We start from the raw sequence: 22,623 nt of genomic DNA on the forward strand, positions 1-22,623 counted from the left end.
GGTCACAGGCCCTCAGATTGTGATCCTTGCTTGAGAAGGGACTGGGCACATAACCAGGTCCCACATCGTCCCCAGCTCTGCCCTAGTTTTGCTGCATAGCCTGGCAAGGCCTGGCCTCCGAGTGCCTGGGCTGTTCCATCTGTGCAAGTTGCTGGCTGGACAGTGACGTGGCTCAGGAAGCAGGACCCATTGGAGAAAACGTGTGACCTGGGGTCAGGCAGAAGGGGGTGGGAGATGGTGGTGTGGCTGGCGCAGCAGTGCAGCTCTGGTGATGTGACTAACTGATGGCCCGGAAAGTAAGGAGTGGGAGGGTGGAGGGCATCAGTATGAACCGGTAGACCATCTTTACATCCTCTTGCGTTAGCGTCTCCACCTGGAAGTTTTTCAGCACCTAGGACAGAGGCGAGGGTTGCGCCTGGCCAGCTGGTCAGCTCCATAGTCCTGGCCCAGCCTCCCCCGCCTGCCAGGGTCCTACTACGCGGGCGGCGCAGCAAACGGAGAGGCCTGTGGTCCCCAGCCCGGCCTCCCAGCACGCCCCGTCCCCTCCCCACCCACAATCCCGGTCCAATGCAAACGCGTCACGCCAACAGCCCCGCCCAGACCGCTCACGTGGTGCAGCAGAAGCAGCATCTCGGTCTCGGCCAGGCGCCGCCCCAGGCACTGTCGGGGGCCAAAGCCAAAGGCCAGGGAGGGGATTCTGGTGCCCGAGCCCCTGTTGTCCAACCAGCGCTGGGGATGATAACGCTCTGGCCTAGCGAACACGGTGGGGTTCCGACCCAGGCAGTAGAGTTGTACTTGGACTAGTGTCTGCAGAAGGTGCGGTGGGGTGGGGTGGGGGAAAGGGCAGGGTCAGCTGCCCCGTGGGAGAAGTAAAACAGGCTTGGGCTCTGCTGGAGGGGCTGTGTGGCCTCACTCACCCCAGCCGGGATATGGTAGTTCTGCATGACCAAGTCCGAGCTCACCTGCCGCTCCACAAAGATACCCACCGGGTACAGCCTGTGGATGGGGGCATCCGACAGGGTCCTCATCTGGAGGACCTTCCGCAGCCTTCCTAGTCCAGGACACACCAGCCAAAGGGAGCCCCTGCGCCCTCACAGGTCCCTTGGGCACTGGGTGCGTCCTTGCCCCTCCTGAGCTCAGCCAAAGCTCCTCCAGTCTGAGCAGCCCTCGGCCAAGGAGGGCATGGCCCAGGACGGCACCCAGGAGGTAGAAGTGGGATCCAGAGGACAAAGCGCCCATCCCTCTAGAGAGAGGAAGAGGAGGCGCTGGGGGGCGGATGTATCCTTGGGCAATGCTGCTTGTAGCCCAGGATCTGTCTGTGAGCGCTGCTTTCCAGAGCCCAGGCCAGCTCAGGGAGCCACACCTACCTCAGGGTCTCCTTGAGGGCAGCCCGCAAGAGTGGCAGTTCTGTGCTTGCCCTCTGGGGGTTTTCAGAGATCTTGGCCTCAGCCAGCAGGCTCTCCTGACGTAGGGCCTGCTGCACGTCAGGGTTCCGGGCCAGCTCAAAGAGGGTCATCAACAAGGGGTAGGCTGTCTGCAGGAGCCATGGTGCAGGGCTCAGACCTTGGCCCAGGCCCTGCACCGCAGCCCCCCGGGGCACCCCTCCCAGGAAGGTGGTCTTCCCCTGGGGACAGGTCATCTCAGACCCACGGTGGTGTGCACACCTAGAGCAGGATACGCTGAGACCTCAGGACCCACCTCTTCTACTCTCCTTGTGTCCCTCAGAGAAGGCATCCCTAGTCTCGGGGACACCCAGGCCTCCTCTTGTCACTTCAGGCTGGTTCTCACCCTCCTCTGGGCTCCAGGAGGGGCTCAACCTTGCTCTCTACTTGGGGTGGGGGTCTGGGGCCCCAGGTCCATCTACGCCCAGTGAGTTATCTCCCTGGGCATCTGCAGCCAGGGCAGAGACAGCCAGGCCCTCCTCCTCGGGCATTTCCATGTGCAGGGAGAGGCAGCCCGGGCTAGGTCGGACATCTGGGAGACGTTAGCTCCTAAACCCCATGCCCACGGCAACGTGCCCAGGCATCTCCTGATGTGTGACAGCGGCTCTCTGCTGCTCCTCTGCTTCAGTCCATGCTGTGCCCTGTGGCACATGAGGGATGCTTAGGGAGCAAAAGTCTGCCCCACAGGCCCCCTCACTGGAATCCTCTAGCCTTGGCTGCAGGCCTGGTGCCCGAGCACCTTCCCTTCATGGCCCTGACCTCTCTGCCCTTATCTGCCCTCTGCTCAGCCTCACTGCCTTCCCTTGCTGTCTGCTGTTGCACCCTGGGCTGCTGCCCTCCCTGACTCCTCTTCATGGCATGCATAACTTCTGTGCGGTTCTTCCACGTTCAGCTGCAAGTCCTCTGCCTCCAGGAAGCCTGCCTAGAGCTGCCCCTGAGGCCCATGTCCTCCCCTGGGCTCTCTCGCCACATGACAGCCTCTGCTCAGGGAGCTTCTCCCCCAGGGGTCTGTGCCTCTGCACAGCATTCCGGGTGCCAGGCCCAGAGCAGCCCTCAGAGACGCTGGCAGGTGAAGGTTGGTTCTAGAGGGAGGAAGCTGGCTGCACTCCACACCCCAGGGCCCGCCCTGCCCATAGTGCTGTGTTACCATCTCCTCTTCCCTCTAGCTGGAGCACTATGCTGCCCTTCCTGTATCAGCCTGTCACCGACGTGGGATCTTGAATGAAAGCCAAATGTACTCTGTCACCGGGCAGGGTCCCCTGTGCTGTGGTCCAGCTGTGTGTCGGCCGTTCCCCTTTTCCCAAACCCTGATGGTCTGAATGTGGCCTGTGCTGCTGCATGTCCCTGGGCCTCGTCACTGTGCAGTCTGCCTGGAGCATGGCTTCCCACGTGAGTAACTGCAAACCCTCCCCTTCAAGAGTTGCTCCCAGGTGCACTCCACTCAGAGCCTTCCGTCAGCTCAGAAGCTGAGGTCTAAGACTAGAAGTCTTGGAGGCACAGACTGGGGAGGGCCATGCAGGAGACGCTCGGCACGGGAGGGCTTCCTGCACTCAGGAGGCTCTATGCTCTAAGGGCAGGGCTGGTGGCTGGCCTGACCGTGTCCACGCTCCCAGCAGTGAGGTCGATGGAGCTGGCCCTGATGGAATCCAGGGTCATGTCTGCATGCAGGAGCAGCTCGGCCACAATGCCGCTGTAGTTCCGTGGGCGGCCGAGGGCCAGCTCCTGGTAGATTTTCTGAATGGAATTGTTGGCTGTGGGCACAGAGACAGAGCCCTGGGCCTGGTGTTGGGAGGCACTGCTTCCCGTCGTCCTCCTACCCGGCAGCCCTCAGCACCCCATCTCCATCTCCTACCCAAGGCCTGGGATCAGCCCCGCCCAGCGCTGCCTCACCGCCAACTCTCTTGAGAACTGATAAGAAGGCCCTGTGTACTGCCTCCGTCCTCTGCTGAGTGGCCCCCGTGTCCCTGCCACACAGCACTGCCGGCCCCTGCCCTCACCATACTGGAAGATGTAGTCCCAGGCCTCAAAGTGCGCTTTCCACGCCTTGGGGCTTGTCCAGCGGGAAAGGCTCCTGGGCATGAACATCAGCTGCACGGTCGTCTTCAACATGACCTCCAGAGCGTGGATGAAGTTCAGGCTGGCTGGACTCGGGCTGTGGCCCAGGAGGCCCAGCCGTTCCCCAAAAAGGGCCAGGTTGCTGGCTGTGGGGAGGGGGGCGCTGCTTAGCGAACGGCAGCCCAGCGCCGGCCCTGGTCCTGGGCTGCCCAGTTCCCCGCCCCAGCAGCTGCCCTCGGGACCCCACACCTTCGATGGTGTAGTAGAAAATGCTGGGCTGGATATCCAGGGTGAGGCTCCCTCGCGCGTTCTGCAGCACCTTGGACAGCAAGATCTTGGAGAAGTCCCTCGCCACGCTGTCCACCATGGGGAGGTACTTCTGGACGGCCTGCAGCGACAGCACGTCTGGGTTCAGCCGCAGTCGGTCCGAGCGCCATTCGGGCCCATTTCTGTAGCACAGACAGTGAGCTGCAGGGTAGCCCGAGTCGGTATCTGGCCCCCAGCTCTGCACCCATCTTTCTCATCCCCAAAGGGACACGGCGAGGCAGGGAGCTCCCTGCTGCTTCTGAAGGGCAGGCGGCCTGCGCTTCAGCCCCGGCTGCTCCACTTTCTTTTGGGGAGGCCTTAGTGCCCCAGGCCCAGGGCGCTCAAGTCTGCTATGGGGCTGAGACCTGGGCTTCTGCCTGAATGTGCCACATGGGTTCACTGAGTGTGCTCATGCCCACTTGCAGGCTGTGTGCCGGGCACACACATCGCCCGTCCAGGCCCTCCCTTGGTGTGGAGACCTTTTCTGTGAGGAAGGAGGCTGGGCCTCCTGTCAAGCTATGCCCACCCTGTTCACACCGGGCCCCTGAGTGACCCTCATCTCCCCACCCTCCCCGGTCCTGAGAATGCTGTCTCTGTGCCGGTGGCACCTACCCCTCTACCGACGGGGTCTCCAGCTCCTCGATGGCATGAACCAAAACATATCGCTCATGACATACTCAAAACGGAGCCCAGGCACCTGGGGGCTCCTCGGATGTCCCCCAGGGGACAAGGGGGATTTGCATTCTTGGCCACATTCCAGCATGACTAGTGGCTTTCCTAAGGCTAGCCGCCGGCAGGCATGTGCACACACATGCACAGAGCACACACAAGGGCAAACACACAGCACACACATGCCTGTACACTAACACAGAGAACACACACCAACAGAAACAGCGCACTCAAAAACATGCACACACATGCAGACACATGTGCATGCAGACACACAAAGTAAGCAAGAAATGCACACATGCGAGCATGTGGGGACACATGCACAAACACACATAGAACATGCACGAGCACACACTAGCACATTAACATGGGCAAACAGACATCCATCACACACATATAACAACCGCACACACGTATTCACACACAACAAATATACTCAGGCAAGCACAGACAGGTGCACACCAGACACACACACATGCCCACACAGGCACCCACTTAAAGCTTAGCTTCTGATCAAAGGTGCCATTGGCAACCAGTCCACCATGTCCCCGGCCCCGGGACTCTCCCCACCTAAGGGAAGTTTGCCTCAACTCTAGGACCCACGGGGCCCCTCGCACACGTTAATGTGTGTCCCTGGCCTGTGACGCCCCTTCTCCAGGCCTTGGCTTCCTGACCTGTAGGAGGGCAGAAGCCGAGCAGCCTGCAAGAGAAGCCCACGAGGCCCGCGCAGAGTGGGTGCTCCCAAACGGCCGCTGCCTCTTCCTCTCACGCTAAAGGACGGCCGGTGCTCAGGTCCCTGGCTTGGCCCTGCTCCCCTCCAAGCCCAGGGCGCACGTGACCCTCTGGGGTGGGCACTCCTTGGGAGCTGTGGTCACCCTCTCTCCACCTGCCCGGATAGGGCAGGCCTGCTTTAGCTCATCCCTGTCTTGCCTGTCTCTGCACCCAGGCTGCCTGTTCCCCACCCTCCTCATCCAGACTCGCCCTCACAGCAAAAACACGCCACATTTATGCCCATGATGCTGTCGGTGGGCCAGCCAGGGGTCCAGGACCGTCCGATGGGGTAGATAGCTGTCCGCCTGCTTCAGTCTCTCCACGTCCTCGGGCAGCATCACGAGCACTGTGTGTCTCCCTCCCACGTCATACCTGTGGGACAAAGTCCAAGCCCTGCCGGTGCTGTCCTCCCCAATCCAGACCATCTCCCGACTGTGGCCCCGAGCAGGCAGACCCTCCAGCTGTCCACCTGGAGCCTCTCCCACTCGTGTGTGGGGCCCGTCCGTCAGCTGCAAGCTCTGGACTGCTCCATCTTCAGGGAGAGCCACACCCTCCTGCCGAAGGGAGCAGGCCCCCTGGGAGGACTGAGCAGGTGGTGAGGACAGAGGGTGCAGAGTGTTCTCACCGAGGTGGCCCCTGGGAGCCTTACCTGAAAATGGGCCCCAGCTCCTGGAAGATCTGCTGCATCTGCAGGTGGAGGTCCTCAAAGCCCTGCTCCTTCCAGATGTGCAGCAGCCTCAGCCACCTATTGCCCGGACACCTAGGTATGGCCTCGAAGGGCAGCACCGCCTTGCGGGCCGCAGCCGCTCTGGTGGCCAGGCTGCGCGCCCAGCGCAGGGCCAGCCGGGGCCCTGCCGTCCACACTTCTGCTTTGGCCCACAGCGCCATGCCAGTGTCCCTCACTTCCTCTCAGTCTAATCCTTTTATCTCCCCTGGGGGCCCGGAAGGCTGACCAATCACGTCATGGGACAAAGTGTCCCTGGACCAGGCCAGGAGGCCCGGGGCAGGGGTCAGGGCCGGAGGCCTCCAGGCAAAGGAGGAGGAAAGAGATAGATGGGCGCCCAGTTACGCAAGGCCTGCTGGCGGGCGGGAGTCCAGAGCAGGTGCGGGTCTGGAATGGGGGCTGAATGGGGCTGGGGTGGACAGGAGGCCTCTCTGTCCTCTCCCGTGGATGAAAGGAGCAAGATGGATGGGCCCCTTATCTTATCCAGAGATGAGAGGAAGCCTTGGATATTTTTATCTCCTTCCCACAAGGACCAGGACAGGAAGGAGTGGGGGTGCTATGCACCCCTCCCATTAACACGCGTGTTCTAGCGACGCTTCCCCAGGCCTCATGCTCGTTGTGGGGAGTGGAGCCAGAGGCCAGCAAGGGCTCCTCCCAGTGAGGACTTTCAGTTCCCTTGGGGCAGTTAGGGGAATCCAGAGACACAATTGGGGGTGGCATTGAAGCGGCCGGGGTCCTGTCTGTCTGTCTGGTTCCGCTAAGGAGCAGTGAAGACACAGGAGGTGTGGTTCACTGATGGGGTGGCCTGCAAGCCACTCCTCAGGCCGAAAGATGAGCGGTGCAGCGTGCCTTGGCCCACGCCTGCCCCACACAGGCCGTGTGCTAAGTGCCCACCAAGGGCCCACACCCTCCTTGCTCACCCTACAGCCAGCTCTCAGGGGTGCAGACTCAGAGCTGCAGCCCAGGGCGGGAAGATGAAGTGTATGGCTGGGGCCTGTGGTTGGGGGCTCCCCACTCTGCCGGGACTCTCCAGCAGGCACACAGCGGAGCCCACCTGGGAGGGAGGGCCCATGTGTGAGGCCCCCTGTCTTCTCACCGACGCCTGGCAGCATTCCTCCACAAGGTGGGTGTCGCTGGCATTGTTCCCATTTTCAGATGAGGACACTGAGGCCCAGGGGTTCTGTGACCTCCCAAGGCCCCTGGCGTGTCGGGGGGCCCTAGTGCCTGGCTCCTCAGCACTTCACAGTTGTGCCTATGTGCCTTGACCTTGATTTGGGGATGGGGTGATGGGGGACGTGGCTCAGGCCGTGGAGGCAGGAAGAAGGAAGTGAGTGGGTTTAGCAGGGAGACCCCAGATCTGAGTGTCGTTTCTTATTTTACTTTAATCCGTTGCCCGCTTCTGACCTTTCCCTGGGGACTATTCAGCCAGGGTGATGAGTCAGACTCCGCCAAGGCCTCTTTAGCCAGTTGAGATGTATGATGTACCTCAGCCCCAAATGCTGTCACAGCTGTCCTTGGGCAGGGACGTGGCTGGAGCGCAGCCTGCCCTGACGAGCAGGTGCACCCACCCGAGCCTTCTGGACTCCTCTCGCTGCCACCCTGGCTGTGTGCCCTCCACCCACACCCTCTTGGCCTCTCCTGGTCTGTTCCTGGGGCTCTTGGGACTGTAGACATGCGGCAGCTTTCCATGTCCCCACACAGCGTGCCCCAAGGAAGCTGGAGATACAAGTCGGCCCGAAGCCGCCCTCTCCTGCGCAGAGGAACTGCAGAGACAGCTGTGACATGGAGCCAGCACCAACGCTGCTGTACTTGTGCGGGACTCCGGTGCTTCCCAGACCCCAGCCTTGAAGCCAACAGGCAGGTGCCAGAAGGGCTTTCTCGCAGTGCCTCATCACCAGGGAAGACAGGTGAGGGGTTCTCCGCGCCCACTGTGCCACCCTGCGGCCCGATAGGTCTGCCAGGGCTTCCTGGGGAGAAAATCTGTGTTGGCTGTGGGGCAAGGGCCCAGCACACCCCCCAAGCGTGCAGAGTGGCCAGCCCTGACGCTCTCTACTCTGGTGAGGGTGTGCTGGTGTTGTATGGACGAGAACACAGGTCAGAGGCATCACAGGGCAAGGCGACCTGCGTACAGTGGATGTCCCCAAGGTCACGGCGCGAGGACGGTTCACACTACTGTGGAGGCAGGGGAAATACATAGGGCTCCAAGCAGACACGCAGCTTTTGCCCACATGGAGCTCACGCTCCAGTGTGATAAACTTCAGGAAACCAACCGGCAAAACACACCAAAGAGAGTGGATCAGAAACTGGCCTGCAGCTCCTGCATTGAGTCAGGGCAGTCTGCGCGGCTCCTGTGGGCAGCTCGGGAAAGAAAGGGATTCCAAGTTCAGCCTGCGGGTGGGCCGTCTACAGCTCTCTGCCCTGCTGGACCAAGAGCTTGGCCTGCCTCAGGATCACAGGGCTGACCTGGGCTAAGGCTCAGCCAATCTTCTTGAACAGATGTATGCATTTCACCCTGACCACAGCCTTTCTGCACAGACACCTGCTGCTGCCCGGCTCCCTGTGCCCCTTCTCACTCGGCTCGGTGACACCTTGGACCCCAGGTGCTTTCTGGGAACTAAAGGCAGGTCCACACCTCTGTGCCTTTGCACTTCCTGTTCCTTCCCCCGATCATCTCCTACCGCTGTGATTCTAGGTTTTGTTCATATTCTCCCTGTTGTCCTCCACATTTAAAAATGCGAAGCTCACTGGTTGAGCCTGGGTCTTTGTCAGGCCGGAACGAGCAGTGGTGTGTGTCTGTGTGTGTGTGCACGCACGTGAGCACACACGTGAGCCTTTGCCTCTTCCTGTTTCTCTCCTTCTGCCACCCAGCCTGCTGGTCAGTTTGAGATGAGGTGGAGCGTAGAGGGTAAGAAAGGTTTTGTTCAATGTTGCCATCGTAAGCTGAATTCACACTCTCTAAACCAGGCAGGTGTTTAGAAGTGACACTTTCTCTAGTGGGTGATTCTTCTGTGGGGATCTCTCCTAATGCCCTCGACTACGCTTGATGTATCTCTATTCCCGGTGGTCACTTGAGAAACCTCTGCAAGACCGAGGAATTGTGAGACACATTCATCTCCTGTGGCTGCTCTGGCCCCTCCATTCCTCTAGGTGGCCTACTGGGCAGGTGGCAGGAGGAACCCACGCTGACTCGCTGCCCCTGGGGGTCCTCACCTTGTCTGCTAAAACACACTTGTGTCTCTTATCGAAACATCATGGGTGTAGATGTCTCCTTTGGGTCAATATTTGCCTGGGATCTAGTTTTCAATTATGTGACTGTCAACCTTTCCACAACTTGTACTTTACATATGTTAACCTAAAAATAAAAATCAAAATGAGAGGCAACAAGCATTTATTTGAGATCAATAAGAATAGCTATTTGGGAAGCACTGATTCAGAAAGAAACCCAAATAGTGTTCTGATTAGGAGACAAAGGCAAGGGGTGTTTATGAGAAGGGGAAGGGGGCAATGACATCCATAGAACGAAGGTGTTGCTATTGCTGCAGATAAGTTAACGCAGTTGCTAAGTCTAACCAATGTTTTTAATTTTTAGCCCGTTAGTTATCTGTCCAGGAGTCATATCTACTTTCTTGATATCTTTGCAAACAGTTCTTGGGGACACACGTTTGCTAAGATCTGGTGCAAAGGTTATTTTGCCCTATTTCAACATTCCAAAGGTTTAAGGACTAAGAGGGGCAAAGCAGCTCCCCTGGCACGGCAGCTCCCGCTCCATTTTAAAGTCGCTCCATTTATACTACTGTTTGTAGATGTTATTCCCTTAAATATTGTATGGCCATATTGTGTTGTTGTATTGTGTTGTGTTTTATCCATATTGTGTTTCGTTTTATCCAGTCTGACCATCTTTGTCTTTTAACTCTCAAATTTAGTATCTACATTTATTGTACAACCGATGTATATGATTATTTATACTTTATATTCTGTTTTAATTGTCTCCCAAGTTCTCCATTTTTAAATACCATTTTCCTTTCTTTCCCATTTTAGAAGATGTATACTCCATTTTTACCAATTTAGTCATCATCTTAGACATTTTAAAGGGAGCTTTGTAACTTAAATATAAAGTTATTCAATAACTTCTCCACAAAAAAGGCAGAAACTTTAGAGCTCTTTTTAATTCAAATTGTATTTTGTTTCTTTAACACCAATTAGTAGATACAATTAATGTTTGCTTCCATTTACTCGCATGTTTACTATTTTCTTTGCTCACTATTCTTTTCTATATTGAAAAGTCTCCTAGCAGATAAACTCTATTCTTCCTAGAGGTCATTCTTGTAAACACCTGTGGATAAGCTTCTGTTGGTAGACATCACTCTCAGAATTACGGGTCTGGAGATTTATTTTATTTTTATTTTTATTTTTATTTTTATTTTTATTTTTTTAAATATCTCCCCTCATTCTTTTAAAAATATTATTATTATTATTATTATTATTATTTATTGGGGAAGGGGAACAGCACTTTATTGGGGAACAGTGTGTACTTCCAGGCTTTTTTTTTCCAAGTCAAGTTGTCCTTTCAATCTTAGTTGTGGAGGGTGCCGTTCAGCTTCAAGTTGTTGTCCTTTCAGTCTTAGTTGTGGAGGGTACAGCTCAGCTCCAGGTCCAGTCGCTGTTTTCTAGTTGCAGGGGGCGGAGCCCACCATCCCTTGCGGGACTTGTGGAATCGAACCGGCAACCTTGTGGTTGAGAGCCCACTGGCCCATGTGGGAATCGAACCGGCAGCCTTCGGAGTTAGGAACATGGAGCTCTAACCGCCTGAGCCACCAGGCCGGCCCCTGGAGATTTATTTTAACCTCAGTCTTCAGTGATCACTGCACAGAGTGTTTGTTTCCAGTTAGGCAGCACTTTTATTTTACCTTTGAAGATGTTAGATGTGGCAGACAATGTTAGCTGCCCATCAATCACCTGACTTCTGTTTCCTGGACACATAAATAGACTACACTTCCCAGCCAGCTTCGCAGCTTGTAGAATCATGTGTCCAAGTTTTATCAGACAATGGGATGAGGGCAAATGTCATATGTGTCTTTTCTGGTCCTAGTCCAGGAAAACATCCCATGTGTGGTCCTGTATGTCCTTTCTCTTTCCACCAGCTTGACCTGGAGAGCGTAGACACCACACATTGAATTTTCTAGGGGGAGGAGAGCTACTTGAGCATTAGAAATTCTCATTTTAGCACAAGCAACAAAAGTAAAAATAAGGGGCCGGCCCGGTGGCTCAGGCAGTTGGAGCTCCGTGCTCCTAACTCCGAAGGCTGCCATTTCGATTCCCACATGGGCCAGTGGGCTCTCAACAACAAGGTTGCCAGTTCAATTCCTCGAGTCCCACAAGGGATGATGGGCTCCGCCTCCTGCAACTAAGATTGAACAGGGCACCTCGAGCTGAGCTGCCACTGAGCTCCCGGATGGCTCAGCTGGTCGGAGCACATCCTCAAGGGATGGTGGGCTGCGCCCCTGCAACTAGAAACGGCAACTGGACCTGGAGCTGAGCTGCGCCTCCACAACTAACTGAAATGACAACTTGAAGCTAAACTAAGATTGAAAGGACAACAACTTGACTTGGAAAAAAAAAAAAGTCCTGGAAGTACACACTGTTCCTCAATAAAGTCCTGTTCTCATTCCCCAATAAAATCTTTAAAAAAAAATTAAAAAAATAAATAAAAATAAATAGGTGGGACTAAATAAAATGAAAAAGTTTCTGCACAGCAAAATAAATAGTCAACAAAATGAAAAGGCAATCTATGAAATGGAAGAAAATATTTTCAAACCACATGTCTAATAAGGGGTTAATATCAAAATTATATAAATAACTCATACAACTCAACAGCCAAAAAAAAAAAAAAAAAAAAAACAATGGGCAAAAAACTTGAAAAGATATTTTTTCAAAGGAGATAGACAATGGCCAACAGGTACATGAAAAGGTGTTCAATGTCTACTCATCAGGGAAATGTAAACCAAAACCACATTGAGATATCAGCTCAAGTCTGTTAGAATGACTGTCGTCAAAGAGACAAGAGATAGCAAGTGCTGGCTAGGATGGGAGAAAAGGGAACCCCGTGCACCATTGCTGGGAATGGAAAATGGTGCAACCACCACATAAAGCAGTATGGGACGTTCCTCAAAAAAGTTAAAATACAGCTACTACATGATCTAGAAACCCCACATCTGGGTATTTATCCAAGGAAGTGTAAAGAATGCTGAAACGCCTGCACCCCAGCATTGCAGCATTATTCGCAATAGGCAAGAAATGGAAACCACCTAATTGTCCCTCTACAGATGAATGGATAAAGAACATGTGATATATATACATATGCATTTAGATATAGATATAGACAGATGGTGCCAAAAAGAGGTATACCGATTTTAAGAAAGGAAAACTGTTAAAATTATAATACTCAACATATACCATAATAAAAGCTGAATACCAGTCATGTTTGACTTCTGCAATTACAAGAGGTGCTTAAAAGGGTTACCATCAGTGTAATTTTAATAGTTTTTTTTCTTTTCTTAAAATGTGTGTACCTATTTTAGCACCCCCGGTATATACAATGTTGGACAATTAAGTTTGCAAACTTGTGGCAATGATGTTGCTAACATTTTTTTTAAAGAATTTTTTTTTTATTGGGGAGGGGGAACAGGACTTTACTGGGGAACAGTGGTACTTCCAGGACTTTTTTTCCAAGTCAAGTTGTTGTGGAGGGTGCTGTTCAGCTTCAAGTTGTTGTCTTTCAGTCTTAGTTGTGGAGGGCATAGCTCAGCTCCAGGTCCAGTTGCCATTTCTAGTTGTAGGAGGCACAGCCCACCATCCCTTGCGGGAGTAGAACCGACAATCTTGTGGTTGAGAGGACGCGCTCCAACCAACTGAGCCATCCGGGAGCTCAGCAGCAGATGAGCTCAAGGTGCCAGCTCAGCTCAAGGTGCCATGTTCAATCTTAGTTGCAGGGGGCAGAAAAAGTTCCCTTGCGGGACTCGAGGAATTGAACTGGCAGCCTTGTGGTTGAGAGCCCACTGGCCCATGTGGGAATCGAACTGGCAGCCTTCGGAGTTAGGAGCATGGAGCTCTAACTGCCTGAGCCACTAGGCTGGCCCGCTAACATTTTTTGATATCAGAGGGGTTATTCATTATGAATTTCTACCAACTGGACAAACAGTACACCAAGTTTACTATTTGGAAGTGCTGAAAAGGCCGCAGAAAAAAGTTAGACGACCTGAACTTTTCACCCACAATTCATGGCTTTTGCATCACGACAATGTACCAGCTCCCACGGCACTGTCTGTGAGGGAATTTTGAGCCAGGAAACAAATAACTGTATTGGAACACACTCCCTACTCACTGATCTTGCTCCCAGTGACTTCTTTCTTTACCCAAAGATAAAGGAAATATTGAAAGGAAGACATTTTGATGACATTCAGGACATCAAGGGTAATGAGGACAGCTCTGATGGCCATTCCAGAAACGGTTCCAAACTGCTTTGAAGTGTGGACTAGGCACTGGCGTCAGTGCATAGCTTCCCAAGGGGAGTGTTTTGAAGGTGACCAGAGTGATATTCAGCAATGAGGTATGGAGCACTTTTTCTAGGATGAGTTCATGACTTAATTGTCCGACCACACACACACACACACACACACACAACACCTTGAGGGCATTATGCAAACTGAAATGACTCAGCCAAGAAAGACAAATACTGTATTCTGTCACTTACACGTGGAACTCAAGGAAAGCAAAACTCACAGAGACAGGGAGCAGTTGGTGATCGCCAGGGGCTGGAGGTGGGAAATGGGAGATGCTGGTCAGAGGGCGTTAGAACAACTTCGCGTTAGAAGAAGAGCACATTTTGGGAATCACAGCATTGGGACTCTAGTTACATACTTGAAAGCCGCTAAGACAGTAGATAGTAAATGTTCTCACCATGAACAAGAAATTACGTAAAGGGTTCAAGCTGTTGGGGAACGCTGTGGTGGAGAATTCATTTTGCATTAAGGAGTGTATCAAGTCAACATGTGTAGACTTGAACTTGCAGAGAGAGTTACATGACAGTTGTGTCTCAATAAAGCTGGGCGAGTAGTTTCCTGTAGCAGTAAAAATAGGCAAGAAAATGCTCGCTTTACGTGTCATGTGAGGAACAAGCTTCATTCACGGTGGAGCCACACACCCCTCTGGGGCTTCGTCACAGCACTAAGCGTGAACTCACACCTAGTCCGCTGTTGTCTGGCTTGCATTGCGCATCCTGCAAGCTTGCCTGAGTGGAACTGCCCTCCCCGGTATGTGAGCCGACTGAATTTCAGGCTGCTTTGGGATGGTTTCTTGGCTTTCTGTGTCCTTCAGTTGTACTCTGTCGAGTCTCCATAGGAGTCCTTTCCATTTGTGCTGCTTAGGATTACGTCTCTCGTCTCTCTGCTCTCCTTCGTTTCTCTCCACTCCACCCTCTCCTTCCCTCCCTTCTCACTACATATCCTCAGAGCTCCTATGGTTCTGTTCCTCTGAGGAACTCCGCCCGAGACCCCCAGCGGAGGAAATGCCACAGAAACCAAAAGCAGACTAGTGATCGGCCAGGCCCGTGGACAGCATGGACGGGGAGTAACTGCTTCTGTGATGTGGGGTTTCCTTTTGGGGTGTATTCTGGAATTAGTGGTGATGGTTGCACAGCGTTGTGCATGTACTAAACACACTGAACTACACCCTTTTAAATGATGAATTTTATGTGAGTTTTATCTCAGTGATTTAAAATGCGGTCTTGAATTAAAGAAAATGGAGGAGGAAGAGGACAATGGGAGCCCTGGTTTTTTGTCCCCTCTACACATTTCCCGATTCCGGACACAGGTACAGTGAGAATCACAGAAGCAGCGTGGACCCTCCCTGCAATGTCAAGGCCTTACAGCTGCTTTAGGGCCCCTCCCTCACAGGGGCCAGTTCTGGGGAAACACTCCATTGCTTCTATGAAGCCAGGCGACATTTCGAGATGACTCCTGCTCTGGCCGAGCCTGTTGGAGTGACCACACGGCGCGCTGGACAGTGTCTGGCCCTGAGTATTCACGTGCCTCCTCATTGCCAAGAATGAGGAGTAGCTGCTGCCGTCATCCCAGCCAGAGAGCTGGAAGGACAAAGTCTGAGGTGGCCCCAGGTACCTGTGGTCTGAGTATAGCTGGGACCTCTCTTTCAGCTGGCACATATGTAACGTGTACGTACGTAGACTGTCCCTGTAACTGATTTGCGTTTGATTAAAATACTCAATCTCTGATGCTGAAGTGGCAAGATGTTTTTCGTCTACGTGTGAGAGGAAGGCTAAAGGGGAAGAACCAGATCGAATCTGACACCACAAAGAAATCTCTGAGTGTGCAGCAGCCAAACAATAATGCTCTTTATTTTTTACTTGAAATAAGACGCCAATGGGTAACTCACCAATGGGAGCCCTGGGGGTCTGTGTCTCTGGCTCACAAGAGAGCAAAGGAACGTGAACTTGCTCTGAGGAAGTGGGGGGACAATGATGAGAGGGCTTCTCATGTCAGTGTATTGCTGACGAGGACGGAGGCAAAGCTCAGCAGAAACGTTGACTCCCCCAAGGACACAGTTCCTTCTATCTCCTCCTCAATTACTTTATCGGATAAGATGTCCCTCTCCAGACTAGGTCCTCCATCATTGCAAACCATGTTGTTACAACAAAGAACCCAATAGAAATTATTAGTTTTCACGATTCTAGGGGCTTCAGGAGGCACTTGGGACGGATACAGAAACGTACAGTTGTTTGTACAGTTCTTGTAAATGAGTAGTTCGCGGGGGTTCAAACCTGAAAAGGAAGTAGAGATGAAAATCATCAATTTTAGGTTTTCTGCCGCTCAGCCTGGAGTCCGCAGCTCCGGGCCTAACACATAAATGCTGACGCGCCTCCATGCTAATCTACTTGCCAGTTCAGACTTGATGCACCACCCCAAGCAGGGTCCCACAACTGCTGTGCTGACCTTCCCAGGCCAGCTAGCCTGGTGGCCTCTGTCCACCAATGCTACTTGACCATGGCTCCCTCTGAAGCCTCCTTAGGAAGTCCTGGGCTCCATTCCCAAATCGTGTTCCCCTCATGGCCTCACAGCGCTCACACAACGACTTCCCCCTGGGCCTTCCCAGGACAGTTAGCCACTCATGGCTCTGGGGCTGCCTCCCAACCCCAGAAGGAACTCATGACTAAATTCCGGTCACTTGCTTCTTTCTTATTTTCCAAGGAAAGAGTTTAGGAAATCCCACGCTCTACACAAAAGCAGACTATAAGTTGACAGCTTAATGGATTTTCATGAAGTGTGCCTCACTATGTACCAGTATCCAGTTCAAGTAACAGAACTGGATGAAAGCTCTGAAGTCTCTGTTCTGGTCCTCCATTCAGGTACTACAAGCATCAAGGTCAATGATAAGAAGTGTCTGCACTCTAACCCTATACGTTAGTTTTGCCTATTTTTGAACTTTATGAAAATGAAATCCTACACCTTTTCCTAAGTTAAAGGAAAACTGTACAGAAATAGAATCAGAAAGGAAATTTGATCTCATGCAGACTATGATAATTTAATGAGGATGTTAGAAAGATTTTCCCTTGAGAAGAAAATGGGGTAAGACGCCTGCCATCACCACTTCTACTCCCCATAGAAGCAGAGTTCTTGGCTGCTACCGTGAGGCCGGAGGAAGAACTGAAATACATGGTGACTGGAAAGACAGGAATTAAACTGCTGTTATTCACTTAGACAACACACTTTGGAAATAATAAGTGAACTTAGCAAAGGCCCTGGATACAAGATCAGTATTCAGAAGTCAGTTGCATTTTTATGCACCAACAACAAAGAAATTGAAAGTAAAATTTGTAAAAACTATACCATTTAAACATTTCAGCATCTTTGATCGTGATTAGATGATGCTGCCCATTTTCTTCATGAACATGGTGAATTGGATTAGTGGGGTTTCAAATTGTAAACTACACTGCAATTCTTTGTTGAAATCCATGAGGTAGTGCTTATGATCTGTGGATGTGTGTGTGTGCATGCATGTGTGAAGATGAACTTTTTATTTTACAAGTTTCAGGTTTTGAGAAAAGTTGCAAAAATAGTGAAAGATCTCATACATCCTTCACAGCCCGTCCCTCTTGGCTCTCACTACTTACATTATGAGGTGCATTTGTCCCAAGGAATGAATGAACACTGACAAATTCTTAATTCGACTCCACACTTTATTCAGATTTCACTCGTTTTTTTCCCTTCACGTTCTTTTCCTGTTCCAGGATCTCATCCAGGACACAGCATTGCGTTGGATGTGGTATAGCTTATGTACATTAGGATTTTATTGGTTAAGGTTTGGTTAGTGTTTCTGCATCTCCAGTTACTAGAAAGGACCGTGTGTGAGCTTCCATTCTCCCAGCCTCTTTGCTGGGTCAGCTGTCATCATGCAATACTGGGGTGTGACTCCTCCTTGCTTATTATCTGGAGGACCATATGTGAGATGGGGGTGATTTCCCCTTAACACTATGAGGAATGTGCTCGGGAAGCAACCTCTGGGTGTAGGATTTTCAGAAAGAATTCAGGACACTTCGATTTTCAGTCTCTTTGTGAGTCAGGTGTGGTTAAGTTCTGTTTTTCAAGTTATTCTTCATTTCATCAGCAATCTCAAATTTCTCACAGGAAGACTGTTCATAATAGCCTTTTATTTTCTTGATAAGGTCTGACTGATGCCTCCCTTTCCATCTCTAATATTGGAAATGTGAATTTTAGATTTCTGTCTTTAATTTCTCTTATTGTTTTACCAATGCTATGAATCCTTCCAAAGAACCAACTAGTCGTTTTGTGGGTTTTATCTGTTGTTCATTTGTTTTCTATTTCAAGGATTTCTGCGATCCTCTTTATATCTGGTTCTTTGTCTTTGGGTGGATTTTCAATTCTTCTATCTTCTTGAATGGAAGGTTAGATCTTTTTCACCCTTTTCTCTTATACTCGGTGCTTGTAATGTTCTACGTTTTGCTGTAAGTACTCCTTCAGCTGGTTTCCATTCATTTTTGACATGTTGTATCTTCATCATCATTCAGATGTAATGTTTCCTAATGTCTGTTGTGTCTTCTGCTTTGTGAAACTGGTTATTTAGAAATTCTCTGCATAATTACTAAATGGTTAGAGAGATTTCCTAGTTCACGTCTGAGTATGATTTCTCAATTTTACTGCGACAGAGAATTCTACATAATTTCAATCACCTGAAATTTGTGGATGCGTGTTGTCATGGCATGAGTTCATGATTGTAAATGTCATATGCAACCTTGTAGAAAATGTGCATTTGGTTATTTATTTCAGGCTCTGCTCTGATATATGGTGATTATTCCTAGTTTGTTAGTTGCGTTGCTCAGACCTTCTATAGCAGAGGTGGGCAAACAATAGCCCATGGGACAAACCCAGTCCACTGTGTCTATAAATAAAGCTTTGTTGAAACATAGGGATGAGCATGTTTCCTTCTCCTCTACGGCTGCTTCCATTCCCATATAGGCAGCGTTGGGCAGTTATGACAGAAACTAGATGGCTTACAAAGCTGAAAACATTTACTATAATATCTGGTTCTTCACAGGAAAAGTTTGTCGACCCCTGATCTGTAGCTGTAATAAGTTTTCTCTCTTTGATCTCTTATCTACAAGCTATGGATTTAGACAGTGGCATCTTCCTGGTAGTTTTATCCTTTCATCTCCAAAAAATGTTACTCTTCATGAGTAATGGTCTTGTCCTACTATTTACTTTGCCCCAGTGGACACAGAAGAGCTTCTTTGGGTCAGTGTTTAAATTGTATACCATTGTCTGTATTTTATTTTCAAGCATGTCTCTGGTAAACAGATCTATTATTTTTTGTTTTCCCCAAAAGTTTTGGGTTCCTAAGTGTAGCAAATTTATATAATTAATGATGTGTTAGTTTTAAATTGTCTTTCCGTTAAACATTTACCTTTGAGATAACTGTATATTCAAACGTAGTTGCAGGAAACATAGGAAGAGCCTGTGAGTCCTTTACTCAGTTCCTCCCAATGGTAACAGCCTCAGAACTTTTGTGCAACATCACAACGAACTAGGGGAATGCCATTCCAAATGGTGAGAATAAACAAATTGTATCACCACCATTATCCCTCATATGGACACACTAGCCTCTTTCCACCCAAATCCCCTGACCCTGACCCCACAAAACTAATTTGGTGTCCATTTCCATGTCCATCAGGGTCATTCAGGAAACCGAAGCCCTGAAGCTCTATGGGGATAAGTTATTAAATCTAGGTACTCAGCTTCCATGGCTGTAGGAGGAGTGGAGAAATGGAAGTTGTCAGGGGGCTGAAGATCAGAGGGGTACTCTACAACCAGGGCCACTTGAAGCACAGGCAGGGTGGAAGAGCCAAACTTTACAGGAAAATATCAAAGCCATGCACCACTGTCCTTTGTTCTGGCCCACGCAGAGGCGACTCCTGCAGACAGGTCTGATGTGTGCCCTGGAGCACATGTCACCTATGCAGACCAGCAGTCAAGCATCTGCTGGGGTTTTAAGATCTGCTTTGGGTTGAAAGGCCCAGCAACGGAGATGATGGGATGGACTGAGGCAGGATAAGAATGAGGACAGGTTGGGGTCCCCTGGTATCCATCACTGTGTAAAGCCACTATGACTGTGTCAAAACACTGCACGCAATCTTCAGGAGTAATGGTCTCTGTGTCACGTCCACCTTGCAAATCTCACACATGTTCTCTCTGGGTCAAGTAGAACCCAGAGCTCTACAGGGATGAGATTCTGGGGAACACAGTTCCCAGCTCCCTTCAGGAGCCATAATCCCAACAGTGGTCTCCCAAAGGCAGCCATGACAAGTATTGTTCCTTTTTGTAATGCATGTTCCTGACTTAAGCTTTGCTTGGCAAGGATCCACTTCAAAGAGACAACCACTTCAAAGGGAGTGATCTCCAATAAACAGAAGGTCAATGACAAACTAGATAAAGGCGGCCCCTTTCCATGGTCCCAGGCTCCTTCTTTTAGAGATCTTGCTTGGTTTCCATGCTGACGATTTGGGTCTCTTGTTTTATCTCTCCACTCCCTTTAAATTCCAGGTTGTTTTCATTTTATTAAATTCATTGGGATGACATTGGTTAATAAAATTACTTAAGTTTCACATGTACAATTCTGTAATACATCATCTGTACATTGCATTGTGTGTTCCCACCACCCAAAGTCAAATCTGCTTCCATCACCATATATTTGACTTCCTTTATGCTTTTCTACCTGCCCCCAATCCCCTTTCCCTCTCGTAACCACTATACTGTTGTCTGTGTCTATGAGTTTTTGTTTATTTGTTCATTTGTGGCTTTCAGTTTTATATCCCACACGACTGAAATCATATGGGTCTGGACTTTTTGCATCTGACCAGTTTTGCTTACCATGATAATCTCAAATTCCATCCATGTTGTTCCAAATAGTAGAATTTCTATTCTTACATTTTAAATTCCCCAATAAAGAATGAGCCCTTCAAAACCAGAGGTTCCCCACGCTCCCTCAACCCCAATAAGAGCAGAACCCCAGGCCCATGCTTGCAAGCTCTCTCTCTAGCCACAGGGACCTCACTGTGCCTCAGGCCTGCCTTGGAAGTTCCAGGACTTGTAAGTAATAAGCCTCATTGTTCAAGCCTCCTGATGGTTACTGCTGAGGGCTGTCTTGCAATCATTGTTAAGAACCAGAAGTGCTGGTAGAGTCCCAACACTGGATGTTGACAGTCTGAAATCTGCACAAAAACAGGTGTGTACTGCAGGAACAAAGCACACATAGTCAGCTTCTGCCTGGGTCCCACATCAGCAGATGCCTACAGAAAAACGGCAGTTGGTACAAGGGAGAGGGGGCCATTGAAAGGTTGTTCTGCAGGGGCTTTGAACACAGAATGAATGGCATGTGGAAGGGCAAAGAACTCACAGATACTGCGCAGATAGGCCCCGAGCAAGCCCCAGAACAGGCTCCCTGCCAGACCGTCCCTGGTTAATTAGTACTCACTGGCCTCTGGCAGTACATGTGCTTCAGGTTAAGGTCCTGGGGAGAGGGACACCTTTCTCAGAGTGTGAGTGCCTCTGAGCAAGAGCCAGAAGCATCTTGGAAGGTCAGGCTCTGCCCTGATCCCACACTTGGCCTTGGCATCTGTGTGTGATTGGCACTGTCCTAAAGAGGCCATTGCATCCACATTATGGGTCTGATTACCTGGAAGCCATTCCCAGACAACCAGCGTAAAAGGGCAGCAAGGAATCACCCAGGCTACACTGGGGCGTCTGCACACATGACCCGGGCCTGACAAGGGGTGGAGGCCTTGAGGTGTGGCAATGCTCCCGTCCCCGCAGGAGAGGCGACCACGGAAAGCCCCCCTCAGAGCATGTGGTTCTACAGTGCAGTGACACTGCTCTTCCTGGGTTAAGTCCAGAGCCTGACGACATGTTGTCAGGATGGGGACAGCGCAAGCCAAGGGCCATGGGTGAGAACAAAGAACAAAACAGATTGGCCCCACCCCTGAAATCGCCCAGGTGGGTGACTAATTCCCAAGTTGTGAGAAAGACAAGCAGGTACTTACGAATGGAGACCGTCAAACAGCGCCTAATTTCATAGTCACATTCCCGAATATTTTGACAATTGTAGTCGTTTATGGTTGAACAATCATAGCATTTCAGACTGTAGGTCCCTGAGAGAAAAGACAGCAGCGTGAGGCTCCTGAAACACATGCACTTTCCACCCTCCACCCAGCCTCCAAGGAGTTCCTTACACCCCCACAGCTCAGCCCTTGGTGGACTCGGTGGGCTCCGAGTAGGGGCTAAACCAAGCCCAGCAGGAGCTTTGCCTGTTCCACAGACAGGCCCTGGGGAGCGCCCGAAGGCAGCCATGGGTAGGAGCCCTGCGCTCTGCAGATTGGGCCCCCTGTCCAAGATGGCCTGATAGTCGTAAGAGGTCGGCACCCTTCCAGATTTCCCTGTCCTCAGCCGCTCCTATGTGTCCCAGCTGGAGAGGCACCACAGCATCTGCTGCTTTGGGGACAATCCTCCTCCCTCCTGACACTCCCCTTCCTCAGGCACACTCTCCACATCCACCCTCTGCCCAACAACTGAACTGCCCATAAGCTCTCAGCTGGCTTAGATGGTGGAAATTCCACTCTGACTGTCCCAACCACCCCTGATGGCTCAGGGAATTCCCATCCAGTCCAGACAGTGACAACAATGATACTTACAGCGTCGCCCAGATTGCATGGTTTCCACCAGTGACAACCCCGAGGCTAGGAGCAAAGCATGGAGGAGCATCATTTCGTGCAGGAGCTTGACCCTGTGGGTGAGGAGACACAGGGCGCACGTCAGCACGATGGCTCCTCGCGCTGGCCTTCTGGCCTCCCAGCATCCATCAGCAGTGTCCTTCGGCGACCTTCCCCACCTGCCCATCCCTCCCTCTCCGGGCAGGGACTGGGGTGGTAGGCCTTCCCCCACTCAAAGTCTTCGCCACTCCCATGCCTTCATCTTGCCCAAATCATGTCTCTCGTTCCTTCCCTCATTTCACACTTGCTCCATGGCCAGTCTCCCAGAGATCCAGTGACTGATGAAATGCACGGAGGCGCCCTTCCTC

The 22,623-nt window shown here is 51.2% G+C and overlaps 2 protein-coding genes across 2 annotated transcripts; both read right to left on the reverse strand.

Moving 5' to 3' along the window:
• Window positions 1-277: 277 nt before the first annotated feature.
• CYP11B2 (cytochrome P450 family 11 subfamily B member 2) lies at window positions 278-6,141 on the reverse strand (the record flags this gene model as incomplete). Its single annotated transcript, XM_081070644.1, is given in 9 exon segments — window positions 278-391; window positions 610-830; window positions 833-996; window positions 1,368-1,534; window positions 3,039-3,193; window positions 3,440-3,643; window positions 3,747-3,946; window positions 5,460-5,615; window positions 5,893-6,141. Coding segments are annotated over 9 exon segments (1,620 nt in total). The 5' UTR covers window positions 6,132-6,141.
• A 9,371-nt stretch (window positions 6,142-15,512) lies between these two features.
• On the reverse strand, window positions 15,513-22,256 carry GML (glycosylphosphatidylinositol anchored molecule like; the record flags this gene model as incomplete). Its single annotated transcript, XM_081070887.1, has 3 exons — window positions 15,513-15,799; window positions 21,590-21,697; window positions 22,238-22,256. 3 exons carry the CDS (start codon window positions 22,254-22,256, stop codon window positions 15,513-15,515), a joined length of 414 nt encoding a protein of 137 aa, XP_080927013.1.
• Window positions 22,257-22,623: the final 367 nt, after the last annotated feature.

Source organism: Rhinolophus hipposideros (genome assembly GCF_964194185.1).
Source record: "Rhinolophus hipposideros genome assembly, chromosome: 13".
In the NCBI taxonomy this organism is placed as follows: Eukaryota; Metazoa; Chordata; class Mammalia; order Chiroptera; family Rhinolophidae; genus Rhinolophus; species Rhinolophus hipposideros.